The 13,617-nt window shown below is 41.4% G+C and overlaps 1 protein-coding gene across 1 annotated transcript in view; it reads right to left on the reverse strand.

Moving 5' to 3' along the window:
- Nucleotides 1–627: 627 nt before the first annotated feature.
- Nucleotides 628–13,617, reverse strand: part of cfap157 (cilia and flagella associated protein 157) — a 28,878-nt gene continuing 15,888 nt past the window's right edge. Inside the window, exons 7-9 of the mRNA XM_078549637.1 lie at nucleotides 4,508–4,722; nucleotides 2,216–2,417; nucleotides 628–873 (exon numbers count right to left, since the gene is read on the reverse strand). Of these exons, the coding sequence (XP_078405763.1) occupies nucleotides 775–873; nucleotides 2,216–2,417; nucleotides 4,508–4,722 (516 nt within the window). The 3' untranslated portion in view covers nucleotides 628–774. The remainder of the gene's footprint in view (nucleotides 874–2,215; nucleotides 2,418–4,507; nucleotides 4,723–13,617) is intronic.

Below are 13,617 nucleotides of genomic sequence, written 5' to 3' on the forward strand. Positions count from 1 at the left end.
AATATTAATAGCTGAAAGAAATGTCTAATTTACATTTGACTGAATCAATACTAAATGCTCCCACCATCTCCCTCAGGTTTCATAGATTGATCATTTTCTCAATGAAATAAGTTTTCCACAGATTAATTTTGAATTTAACCCGTCTTCAAGTTAGGCCATGTCTTCTGGTTCTACTGTTTTGGACAAAATGGAACAGCTTATCGGGATCTAAATTAGCTAGCCCTCTTACAAGCTTTAATAATAACCATCATATTATCTTTCAAACGTCTCTTTTCCATTGAGAATATGCCCAATTTATGTAATCACACATCATTATCCAATCCCTCCATCCTCTCTTCAACCATCTGGTTATCCTCTTCTGTGTCCTTTCAACAGCTATAACATCCTGACTTGATTTTTCCCATCTCCAGCTTGGAGAACCTGAGTTCAGTTCCAGCAGTATTCTTACCACTGCGTATGGAAATCGGTTTGAGGGCTGAATTGGATTCGACTTGTGATGCCCATGCACTCAAGTAATAAGGTGCCCCCACAAGATTGAATTGCCGATTTATAGCTTACAGTTTGAACAAATTCCTTAAAAATCAATCTTTGTAGTTGCTGCCTCAAAGACCACAAGAGTAATGAATTCCTTTAAAAAAGCGTAATTTTATTAAATTTTTAAGAAAGGAACAGAGATCAAAATCATGGACAAAGAACAATAAATTCAGAGAGAATACTATTTGGCAATTAATCTAATTGAGGTCAGCTATAAAATTAGCCGACAATTATTAAAATCTAACTAGTCTGATTACAAACTTGGTCTTGAAGGCGGTACGCCGCAGCAATTTTAGGCAGGATCGAAGCCTGCATTCCCTGATCTGCAGTAGCTGACTCCTACAAATAACAAGGGGACAAAAAATATTGTGTCTATAATTTTTTATCATTTTTGAAAAGCTGAGATGAAAAGCATAGCTCCACAATGCAGGGCACCATAATAGCCCAGCCTGAGAACTGAGTCCGAAAAGCCACAATCAGATCAGCCATGATCTTATTGAATGGCAGAACAGGCTTCAGGGGCCAATTGGCCTACTGCTTCTAACTCGTATGTATGTTCGTAAGCCTCCCAACACTATTTTTGCCTATTCATCCTTAAAGGCTACTCAGCCAGGTATCAGAGGTAGGCTAGCACCATGGAATGGTACCTTATTAAACAGCCAATGCCTTAAATGGGAGGAAAGGAGAGGAGAGAAAATTGGCAATGAAAGGAGAACAAAAGACTGGGAGAGAGAATGGGTGAATCAGGAAGAAGCAATGATTAAATGATACCAAGTGTGGAATTTAAAAGGCTAAGGATTACATTTAACAAGTGTCTGACACAAAGCCATCGCAATGTTCATATCACCTCTCCTCATTCTTACTACCAAAATGCATCACTTCACTGTATTAAATTTAATCGGCCATTTTACCAGTCTATTTATGGGCTTCTGAAGTCTCATTATTCTCACTATTTGCTACATCTATAAACTTTGTAATTATGCCCTGTATACCCAAGTCCAGGTCGTTAATATATATCAAAAAGAGCCGAATACCAACTCCTGGGGAGAATTACTGTATTCTTTCCTTTTTAGTCTGGAAAGCAATTGTTTACCACCACTCTCTGTTTTCTGTGCTTTAGCCAATTTTGTTTCTATGCTGCCATTAACCCTTTAATTGCATGGGCTTTAATTTTGCGAATAAACTTATTATGTGGTACTTTGTCAAACACATTTCAAAAGTCCACATGCACAACATCAATCACACTACCCTCAACAACCCTGTTGCTTTATAATTAAGCATGATTTGTCTTTAACATTTATTTTTTATTTTCATTTATTAGCCCATACCTTTCCAAAGGCCAATTAATTTTGTCCTGGACTATTGCCTTTAAAAGTTTCTCTACCACCCAGAGCATGTAGTTGCTGGGCTTATCCCTCTCCACTTTTTAAACAGAGCATTTGCAATCCTCCAGTCCTCTGGGACCAACCCAGGAGGATTGGAAGGTTGCGGCCAGAGCCTCTGCAATTTCCACCCTTACTTGCCAAATGGTATTTCATACAAGACCCTGGGAACCAGAAGACAGAGGCACCGTGCCATTGGTACAGGCTGAAATTGAACCTGGATTTCAAAGATGTAAGTTTAGTGTACTGAAGCAGTCATGAGCCCACGTTACGTCTTTTCAGAACAAATGGAGATTTACCTTAGGCAAACAAGCCATTTGGGTTGGTGCTGATTGCGAAAATGGCCTGAGTAAATCAAGACGTGTTGTCTTCGACAGCTGGCCCACTTTTTCAGCGACGCTGCGAGACATTTGCTTGGGCCTGGGAACCAGACCCAGATCACCTACTTTATAATGGGGCAGAATGCCTGGCCCTTTGATGGCAGCAGAGGCTGAAGCATATCTGTGGAGAAAAGGGAGAAAGTGGGTTGGAGGAACAAGAATTGTTACTCGTAGTGCTATGGTCGCATGCAAATTGCTGCCAGCCAAAAGATACCTTAACAGAATTACCTAGAAAGCTGCCACTAACAACAGGCGGATAAAGGAAACATCTGCTAAAACACAGAGCTAAAAGTCCAGAGGACCTTAGGTTTGATTCCTTTACTTTGCTGTATTAGCTGGTCTTAATTAGGGCAGTACTTTTTACTGCATCCTTCAGTGAGTTGTGAGGTATGATTCCAGACTCCTGATTTCTATCAGCGTCTTTTGCTATTTCAGGATCCCATTTAGTGAGATGCCTTCAGTGGCTAAATAACCGGCTAACACGGGGACAATTTCAACCTAACACATCTGTAAAGAAAAGTGACCAAGTGGGATTCAATGCTGGTTTCAGGCCCCTCCAGATTTTAATTGGAGAGTGACATTGGGCAGGGTGTAAATGACAGCTGTCCACTCGATCCCATGGATTTCCCACCCAAAGATGTTAGGTTAAAATTTCCCCATCGCTGTCTTAGGTCTAGAATGACACATTGGTTGAGGCATGGGAGAGATAACTGCACCCATTGAATATTAACCCAAGACAAATCAGCACCTTCAAGAGGGGAAGGAGAAAACTGACAACAAAAAACAAAATTACTCAAATCCAAGGGCAGCAATTACCTCAGATAAGTCTTCAACTGCCAGTCTGGGAAGCTAATACTGTGGTTTGGATTTCATAATCAGCAGCCTTGCAACGATGCTCGCCAATGAAGAAAGCAGCCCTTAAAGATCGAGCAATCTCTGGCGAGGACTTCCTCTTTCCTGACGTCAGTTTGAATCTGACGCCAAGTCAAGGGGTCCTACTGCAGCAGTGATGTCACCAAGCAGGGTAACAGCCAATCACATTTAAGTATTCTCACAGACAGCAAACCAGGAAGTTAAAAACCTCTAAACCCCTTCACACACAATTTTATGTTTTATAAATGGCAAAATAAATAATTGCCACATATACGTGAGGTTAAAGTAGAAGCTAAATTATCATAAATTTTTTTTAAAAATTAAAATACAAGGAATTTCTTATCATAATAGAGAAATGGAACATTCAACAAATATAGAGTTACTCTTTAAGGGCCAGTGAGAGTATTTAGCAGTAATTACAAACTTAGTATACCATTAAAAACCCAGTTACCTCTCATTCTTTGAGGTGTAACTTTTCCAAGGGTTTTACAATGAGACTAAGTGTAGACGTTCTGGTCAATTCAATAATTTCTAATTGTCTTCTGAGGGGACCTCAACAGCGCACCCTATAGCGAAGCATAGAAGTACTGACTGCAAATTCTGGATTTCCATGTTTAAATGTGCATGTGCGGATTCCAGTAGCTGCTGTCAGTTTCAAAGGAATAATGATGGTGGCCGATGGCAGTTTCGGGTCATTCCTACCACAAGATATGGGCCTTTAATTCAGGGAGTAAGTTTAAATTTTATATGCACAGCATAATAAAACCATTTAGTAAATTAGAAGGCTTTACTATTTCCTTAGAGTCACTTATGATCGTCAGTTGTAACACATAACATTGATTTTCTTTTGAGAATTGCATTTGTGTTCTCCCTGACATCTCAGTTGGTAAAGTTAGGTACCTAATGTGGAACTGAATGTATTTAATTCCTGGTCCATGCTAAATTAGCTGAAGTAGAAATTAGAGTGCTACAACTGGTCTCAGTGACTCTGAGCTCAGAAGCTTTCAAATAAAATCACCCAGAGTTCCAGTTCGTAGCTAACCAGTAACTGTTGCTACAAACCATGTTAAGTGCTAAGTGAAGCCTGTTTGCCTTCCCCAGAGCAGAGTAAGGCAGTTGATTTTCACAGTATCGGTTCATGTACAGAGAATGGTCTAATCCAGCATGACCCAGAAGCTTCAGGGTGAGGAAGAAAATTGGAAGGATTCTGGATTTTAAAATGAGGGCACCTTTGGGTAATTAAATCAATTAATATGTTTTCAACATAACAGTACAAATGCAGACAGCAAATTCTAGCAAGATAAAAGCTGCCCCTTGTTTACTCTGCATATTACATACCTCCCCTGCAGGTTTGGAGGATTGTGTTCTAAGAGAGGTAGCTTGTCTTTAATGAACTCCCCCAGCGAAGGCCCAAGTCCGAGTATGGCTGCACTGTTCAGTAATAGCAGCAGTTTCTGCATCATTTGACTGCGCTGAGTGTACAGCAGCACCTCCGAATCTGTCTTCTCTAGATTGGTAGTAGGAAAGGCTTCATCCACACATTCTGTTTTGTCCTGCAGAGAAAGGGCACTGCGCAATCAGAACATGCTCAAGAATAAATCCATCCCAATTCTAGAGATGTTTATAAGAACAGTTTTCTGGGGTTTCAAAGTCAAAATATTGGGATAAATACCCGGGCAACAATACTTATCAATGGTACCAGATAAATCCTTACCCAATTATCAAAGATATCAAACAACGATTGTTTATTAACCTTTGAGTCATTTAAAACATTGAGATTGCAAGTAATTAGCAGATAGGGTTAATTGACAAAATAAATAACCAAGGCCGTTCAGTAATATCACAGTGATTCAGCATTAACTTCTTGCGGATTGTAAATTTACAGCTGAGATAAGTGACTGAAAATACATAAATTTGATGAGATTAATTTAGGATTTGACTCCTTAGACAGGTTACAAATTAACAGTGTTAATTAACACCAATCTACTGACTAGATTTCAAGTGTCCATATTTTTGTAGCTAGCAATGTTTCCAGAATTTGTATAAATTTTTCTTTATAAACTAGGATGGATGAACTAGTTGCCTCACTGTTCTCTGGGGGATGGCATTAACCTTATGAGATATCAGAGCGACTTCAACGGGAATAAAAATCAAGGCGGGCTGCCAATTCACAATCACCCCATTCCACTGGGTTTAGAACAGGAAGGGCGTAAGCTAAAAAAGAAAAATAATCCTGAATGCTAAGTGACATATCAAATTAGAGTTCATGTTATTGCATTTTATTTAAAGTTTAAGAACATGGCCTTGTTCCCACAGTTATCAGTAAGCCAAGTTTCCAGCATCCTTCAGGACAAGGGCAAATCAGAGTTGGGACAGAGTTATAATTCACTCTTGCTGCAGTTGCCAGTTACACAGTGAGCCTAGTAGAGACCTGACAGCAGGTTCTTTCATTTTCTAGAGGCACAGTAAAGAGGATTAGAGTGAAAGAGAGAAAACCATAAGGGTTTCACTTTTTCACTAGGTGACACAGTATTAAATTTCAACATTGTTTTGTTAATACAGCCATTCACTTATTCTCCGTTAATATAAAGGAGCACAGAGAGTGTAGCATGAATATGTCAATTAGCAATCAGTTAGTATGCAGATGAAATGAAGCATCTGAGTAAATAAAGGCTACCTTTTCAAAAAGGCAATGTACAATCTTTCACTTGGTGGCACTAACAGGTTTTACTGATGAACAATGGAGTTTGTAGTATTTGCACAACAAATAAAAGACTTGCATCCTCCCATGACTTTGGAAGCAATGGCATTTTATTTACTTTTTTGGGTAGAATGGTAGTAGGGAGGAGGGAGGACATGAAAGGATGGCAAAATACAATCTCATTATTAAGCATGGTGGACTGAATTCAATGGGATCTGATAGATGCAAACACTTGTTCAGCAAACATTAGTGAAACAGAAGAGACAGTGATGAACTTAAAATAAACCACAAAAAAATTTTTTTTAAAAGATTAGGAACATTTCTTTGCACTGAAAAGGTAAGAAAGTGGAATTTTCTGCTACAAATTGATACGATTCCATGCAAGTGATTGTAGCCTGGTGATTCCCAGGGATCGCTACTAGGGCCTCAGCCTTTTACCAAATATATATTGATGACTTGGACTAAATTAGGGGGCATATTAAATTGTGTGGATGGGAGGAGGATTTTCCAAAAGGACACAGAACTAAATGAGTGAGCAAAACTATGACAGGTGGAGTTCAATATGGGGAAGTGTGAGATCATTCACTTTGGATCTACCCAAAGGCAAATCAGATTTTTTTTTGAATAGGCACTAGGAACTGTGGGTGGAGCAATGGGATTTAGATCTCCATGTGCATATATCACTAGGAGCTGGTGCTCAGATACAAAAAGTAATCAAAGAGGTTAATGGAGTGTTTGCCATTACCTCAAGGTATTTGGAATAGAAAAGTTAAGACGTTATGCTTCATTTGTACAGAGCCTTGGTCAGGTCCCATTTAGAGTACTATGTTCAGTTTTGGATACTGAACCTCAATGAAGATATAGTGGCCACAGTGGAGTACAGAGCAATTTCACCAGAATTATACCAGGGTTTAAAGGGTTAAATGAGGAGGACATGGCCTCATAAATGTGGCTGTATTCCCTTTGGTATAGAAGGTGAAGGGGTGATATGATCAAGGCATTAAGATGATTTGGGGATTTGCTGGAATAGAGCCAGAGACACTATTTCCTATGGTGGGAGAACCCAGAACAAGAGGACATAACCTTTAAAGCATATGGTTAATATTACTTCTGGCTGAAAAATTAATAAAGAAACAGTGAAAATACTAAAATAATCAAAGTTATACAATATATAAACTGTTTTGAAATGAGAAAGCAAGCATAAAAGTGTGTAGTTATTTTTATTAAGCTGCAGAATGTGGATCGCTAATGTGGCTTACAAGATGATTACCAGCAAGGAAACCCCTTTTGACCCCTTCTCACAAACAGGCAGAGTGAAAGAGGGAACTGAAAACCACAAGGTTGTTCCTGGGTTGTGTAGGAGTAAAATAATACAAAAAGTGAGTTATTTGAAGAGTATCCTCAACAAACACACATCACGTCAAACAAGAAAACGAGCAACCTGGTAATATTCACCCCTTTCCAGTTATGGTCCTTGACACCCAATAAAGGAGACAGCTAGCACTAAGTGGAATTCACATAGTAAAACGATGCAGAGAATAGCAACATGGACACAAGGTACTGGATGCTGTGTAGTGTGATATGTATTGAAACAGCTAAGAAAAGCCATTTCAGTACACTTCTTACTGAATACAATATACTAGGTCTGATTGACTACTGCCATAAAAGGACTTCTGCACTTAAAGTCTAGGCTACTTTTTTTTAAATTCAGCTTTACTATATCTGAAATGGTGAGAATAAAAAGGAAAAGTTTAGTCTCTGTTAATAAGAAGTACTAGGGAAGTATACAACATCCTAGGCTTTGTTAATAGGGGCACAGAGTACACAAGCATGAAGTTATGTTAAAAGCAAAATACTGCGGATGCTGGAAATCATGAACAAAAACAAAAATACCTGGAAAAAAATCAGCAGGTCTGACAGCATCTGCGGAGAGGGATACAGTTGACGTTTCACGTCTGTATGACCCTTCATCAGACTGTCTCTTCTTGGCCTCCACCTATCACTGGCCCCCTATTGAGCTTTCCTGTCCCACCCCCTTCTACCAGCTTATATTTAATCTCATTTCTATATGTCTTAGTTCTGATGAAGGGTAATACGGACTCGAAACGTCAACTGTATCCCTCTCCGCAGATGCTGTCAGACCTGCTGAGTTTTTCCATGAAGTTATGTTAAACTTGTATAAAATACTGGTTTGGCCTCAACTGGAGTATTGCGTACAATTCTGAGCACCACACTTTAGGGAGGATGTGAAGGCATTACAGAGGGTGCAGAAAAGATTCACACAAATGGTTCCAGGGATGAGGAACTTCTGTTACATGGATAGATTGGAGACGTTGGGATTGTTGTCCTTGGAGACGAGAAGGTTGGGTGGGGAGATTTGGTATTCAAAATCATGAGGGCTCTGGACAGAGTTGATAGGGAGAAACTACTCCCATTGGTAAAAAGGACCAAGAACCAGAGGACACAAATTTAAGATAATTGGCAAAAGAAGCAATGGGGTCATGAGGGAAAATATTTTCACACAGCAAGTGTTTATGATCTGCAATGCACTGCCTGAGAGTGTGCTGGAGGCAGGTTCAATCAAGGCATTCAAGAGGGAATTGGGTTATAATCTGAAAAGGAAGAATGCACAGAGCTACAGGGAGGGGGTGGGGGCGAATGGCACTAGATGAGTTGTTCCTTCAGAGGGCGAGCACAGACATGACAGGCCAAATAGCCTCCTTCTGTATTGTAACCATTTTGTGACTGTGTGCAATAACTTAATAAATTAGCTTTTTATTACAGGTATATTTAATTTGTGTTAGCTGTGGCTCAGTTGGTAGCACTCTTGCCTTTGAGTCAGCAGATTCTGGGTCCAAATCTCACTCGAGGACTTTGGCACAAAAATCAAGGCTGACACTCCCAGTGCAGTACCGATGGAGTGCTGCACAGGTGCATTGATGAGTGGCAGGCCAGAGAATTGGTCAGAATATAAAGAACGGCAGAGAATGACCAAAAGGTTAACCAGGAGAAAGAGGAATGTGAGAGGAAGCTAGCTAGAAATGTAAAAACGGGTAGCAAGAGTTTCTACAGGTATTTAAAAAGGAAAAGAGTAAGAAAAGTGAGTGTTGGTCCTCCAGAGAGTGACAGTGGGGAGTTAATAGTAGATAATAAGGAAGTGGCGGAAGAAATGAACAAATATTTTGCTTCTGTGTTCACTATAGAGGATACAAAAAACATTCCAGTAATAGCTGCAAATCAAGGGGTGAAAGGGAGAGGGGAACTTGGTGAAATTGAAATCATAAGACCATAAGACATAGGAGCAGAAATTAGGCCATTCGGCCCATCGAGTCTGCTCTGCCATTCAATCATGGCTGATAAGTTTCTCAACCCCATTCTCCCACCTACTCCCCGTAACCTTTGATCCCCTTACCAATCAAGAACCTATCTATCTCGGTCTTAAATACACTCAATGACCTGGTCTCCACAGCCTTCTGTGGCAATGAATTCCATAGATTCACCACTCTCTGGCTAAAGAAGTTCACTAATAATAAAAGTTCACTAAGAAATCACTAGGGAAACAGTGCTGAGCAAATTGATGGAACTGCGGGATGGCAAGTATCTGGGTCCTGATGGACTACATCCAAGGGTCTTAAAAGTGGTGGCTAATGAGCTAGTAGATGCGCTGGTGTTAATTTTCCAAAATTCACTAGATTCTGGAAAGGTTCCATCAGACTGGAAAGGAGAAAATATAACCCTTCTATTCAAGAAGGGAGGGAGGGAGGCAGAAAACAGGAAGCTATAGACCAGTTAGCTTGACATTTGTCGTGGGGAAGTTGTTAGAATTGATCATTAAGGAGGTTATAGCTGGGCACTTAAAAGAGCTCAAGGTGATCAGGAAGAGTCAGCATGGTTTATGAAAGGAAAATCATGTTTAACCCATTTATTGGAGTTCTTTGAAGGAGTAACGTGCTGTGGATAAAGGGGAGCCTGTAGACATACTGTACTTGCATTTCCAGAAGACATTTGATAAGGTGCCATATCAGAGCTTATTACGGAAAATAAAAGCGCATGGTGTAGGGGGTAACGTATTAGCATGGGTAGAAGATTGGCTGGCTGGCAGAAAGCAGAGGCTATGCATAAATGGGTCTTTTTTGGATTGGCAGGATGTGATGAGTGGAGTCCCGCAGGGGACTGTGGGCCTCAACTTTTTACAATTTACATTAATGACATAGATGAGGGGAGTGAAAGTATGGTAGCTAAGTTTGCAGATGACACAAAGATAGGTAGGAAAGTATGTTGTGAAGAGGACATGAGGAGGTTGTAGACGGATATAGCTAGGTTGAGTGAGTGGGCAAAGATCTGGCAAATGGAGTTTAATGTGGGAAAATGTGAAGTTGTTCACTTTGGCAGAAAGAACAAAAAAGCAGAATACTGCTTAAGTGGAGAACAGCTGCATAATTCTGAGATGCAGAGAGATCTGGGTGTTCTAGTACATGAGTCACAAAAAGTTAGTATGCAGGTACAGCAAGTAATTAAGAAGGCTAATGGAGTGCTATTCTTTATTACAAGAGGAATTGAACATAAAAGTGAGGATGTTATGCTTCAGTTCTACCGGGCATTGGTGAGACCGCACCTTGAATACTGTTTGCAGTTATGGTCTCCTCATTTAAGGAAGGTGTAAATGCATTGGAGGTGGTTCAGAGGAGGTTTACCAGATTGACACCTGGAATGAGTGGGTTGGCTTAAGAGGAAAGGTTGAACAGAATGGGCTTGAGTTTAGAAGAGTGAGGGGTGATTTAATTGAAATATACAAGATCCTGAACAGCCTTGACAAGGTGGACATGGAAAGGATGTTTCCTCTTCTGGGTGAGTCCAAAACTAAGGGGCACAGTTTTAAAATTAGGGGTCACTCTTTTAGGACAGAGATGAGGAGAATTTTTTTCTCTCTGAGAGTTTTTCAACTTTAGAATTCTCTGGCTCAGAAGGTGGGGTCATTGAATATTTTAAAGGTTCTTGTTAGGCAAGGGAATCAAAGGTTATCAGGGTTAGATGGGGATGTGAAATTTGAAACACAAGCAGATCAACCATGATCTTATTGAATGGAGGAGTGGGCTCGAGGGCCAAATGGTCTACTTCTGTTCCTATTCCTTATGTTCAAATGAGGTGTTAAAGCGAGGGCTCATCTGCCCTTTCAGGTTGGTGTATAAGATCCCATGCCACTATTACAAAGAAGGACAGGGGAGTTTTCCACAGTGTCCTTGGCCAATATTTATCCCTCAATCATTCGAGGGGAAGCTGTGGCATAGTGGTATTGTCACTGGACTAGTAATCCAGAGACTCAGGGTAAAGCTGTGGGGACCCGGGTTCGAATCTTCAAAAATTTTAATTCAATAAACATCTGGAATTAAAAGTCTAATGGTGACCATGAAACCACTGTCGATTGCGTTGAAAACCCAGCTGGTTCACTAATGTCGTTTAGGAAAGGAAATCTGTTGTCCTTACCTAGTCTGTCCTACATGTGACTCCAGACCTACAGCAATGTGGTTGACTCTTAATGCCCTCTGAAATGGCCTAGCAAACCACTCAGTTGTATCAAACCACTATGAAGTCTTTAAGGAATGAAACTGGACTGACCATTCTGCATTGACTTAGGCAGTGGAAATGACAACAGCAAACTCAGCCCTGTCGACACTACAAAGTCCTCCTTACTAACATCTGGGGGGGCTTGTACCAAAATTGGAAGAGCTGTCTCACAGACTAGTCAAGCAATAGCCCGACATAGTCATATTCACGGAATCATACCTTATAGATAATGTCCCAGACACCACCATCACCATCCCTGCAGCGGAGGTGGTGGCACAGTGGTATACAGCCAGGAAGGAGTTGCCCTGGGAGTCCTCAACATCGACTTCGGACCCCATGAAGTTTCAAGGCATCAGGTCAAACAAAGACAAGGAAACCTCCTGCTAATTACCATGTACCGCCCTCCCTCAGCAGATGAATCAGGTGGTGAGGGAACCGACAACAGGGAAAAATATACTTGACCTCATCCTCACCAACCTGCCTGCCGCAGATGCATCCGCCCATGTTAGCATCTGTAGGAGTGACCACCGCACAATCTTTGTGGTGATGAAGTCCCGTCTTCACATTGAGGATACCCTTCATCATGTTGTGTGGCAATACCACTGTGATGAGTGGGATAGATTTAAAACAGATCTAGCAACTCAAGACTGGACATCCATAAGGCACTGTGGGCCATCAGCAGCAGAATTGTACTTAACCATAATCTGTAACCTTGTGGCCCAGCATATCCTCCACTCTACCATTACCACCAAGCCAGGGGGTCAATCCTGGTTCAATGAAAAGTGCAGGAGGACATGCTAGAAGCAGCACCAGGCACACATAAAAATAAGGTGTTAACCTGATGAAACTACAACTCAGGACTACTTGCACGCCAAACAGAGAAGCAGCATGCAATAGACGGAGCTAAGCGATCCCACAACCAATGGATCAATCTAAGCTCTGCAGTCCTGCCACATCCAGTTAAAAATGGTGGTGGACAATTAAACAAATCACTGGAGGAAGTGGCTCCACAAATATCCCCATCCTCAAAAATGGGGGAGCCCAGCACATCAGTGCATAAGATAAGACTGAAGCATTTGCAACAATCTTCAACCAGAAGTGCCAAGTGGATGATCCATCCCAGCCTCCTCCGGAGGTCCCCAGCATCACAGATGCCAGTCTTCAGCCAGTTCGATCCATTCCACATGATATCAAGAAACGGCTGAAGGCACTGGATACTGCAAAGGCTATGGGCCCTGACAATATTCCGGCAATGGTACTGAAGACTTGTGCTCCAGAACTTGTTGTGCCCCTAGCCAAGCTGTTTCAGTACAGCAACAACACTGGCATCTGCCCAGCAATGTGTAAAATTGCCCAGGTATATCCTGTATGCAAAAAGCAGGGCAAATGCAACCTGGCCAATTACTGTCCCTTCAGTGTACTCTCCATCATCAGTAAAGTAATGGAAGGGGTCATCAAAAATGCTATCAAACAGCACTTGCTTAGAAATAACCTGCTCACCGATGATCAGTTTGGGTACCACCACAATCACTCAGCTCCTGACCTCATTGCAGCCTTGGTTCAAACATGGACAAAAGAGCTGAACTCCAGAGATCGGGTGAGAGTGACTGCCCTTGACATCAAGGCAGCATTTAACCTAGTGTGGCATCAAGGAGCCCTAGAAAAACTGGAGTCAATGGGAATTGGGGGAAATCTCTCTGTTGGTTGGAGTCCCGTTTAGCACAAAGGAAGATGGTTGTGGTTGTTGGAGGTCAATCATTTCAGTTCCAGGATATCACTGCAGGAGTCCCTCAGGATAGTGTCCTTGGCCCAACCATCTTCAGCTGCTTCATCAATGACCTTCCTTCCATCATAAGGTCAGAAGTGGGGATGTTTGCTGATGATTGCACAAAGTTTATTATATTTGCATGACTCAGATACTGAAGCAGTCCATGTCAAACTGCAGCAAGACCTGGACAATATCCAGGCTTGGGCTGGCAAGTGGCAAGTCACATTCACGCCACACGAGTGCCAGGCAATGACCATCTCCAACAAGAGAGAATCTAACCATCGCCCCTTGACATTCAATGGCATTACCATCACTGAATCCCCCACTATCAACATCCTGGGAGTTACCATTGACCAGAAACTGAACTGGATTAGGCATATAAATACTGGCTACAAGAGCAGGTCAGAGACTAGG

This window comes from Cetorhinus maximus, chromosome 10 (genome assembly GCF_964194155.1).
Source record: "Cetorhinus maximus chromosome 10, sCetMax3.hap1.1, whole genome shotgun sequence".
Taxonomy (NCBI): Eukaryota; Metazoa; Chordata; class Chondrichthyes; order Lamniformes; family Cetorhinidae; genus Cetorhinus; species Cetorhinus maximus.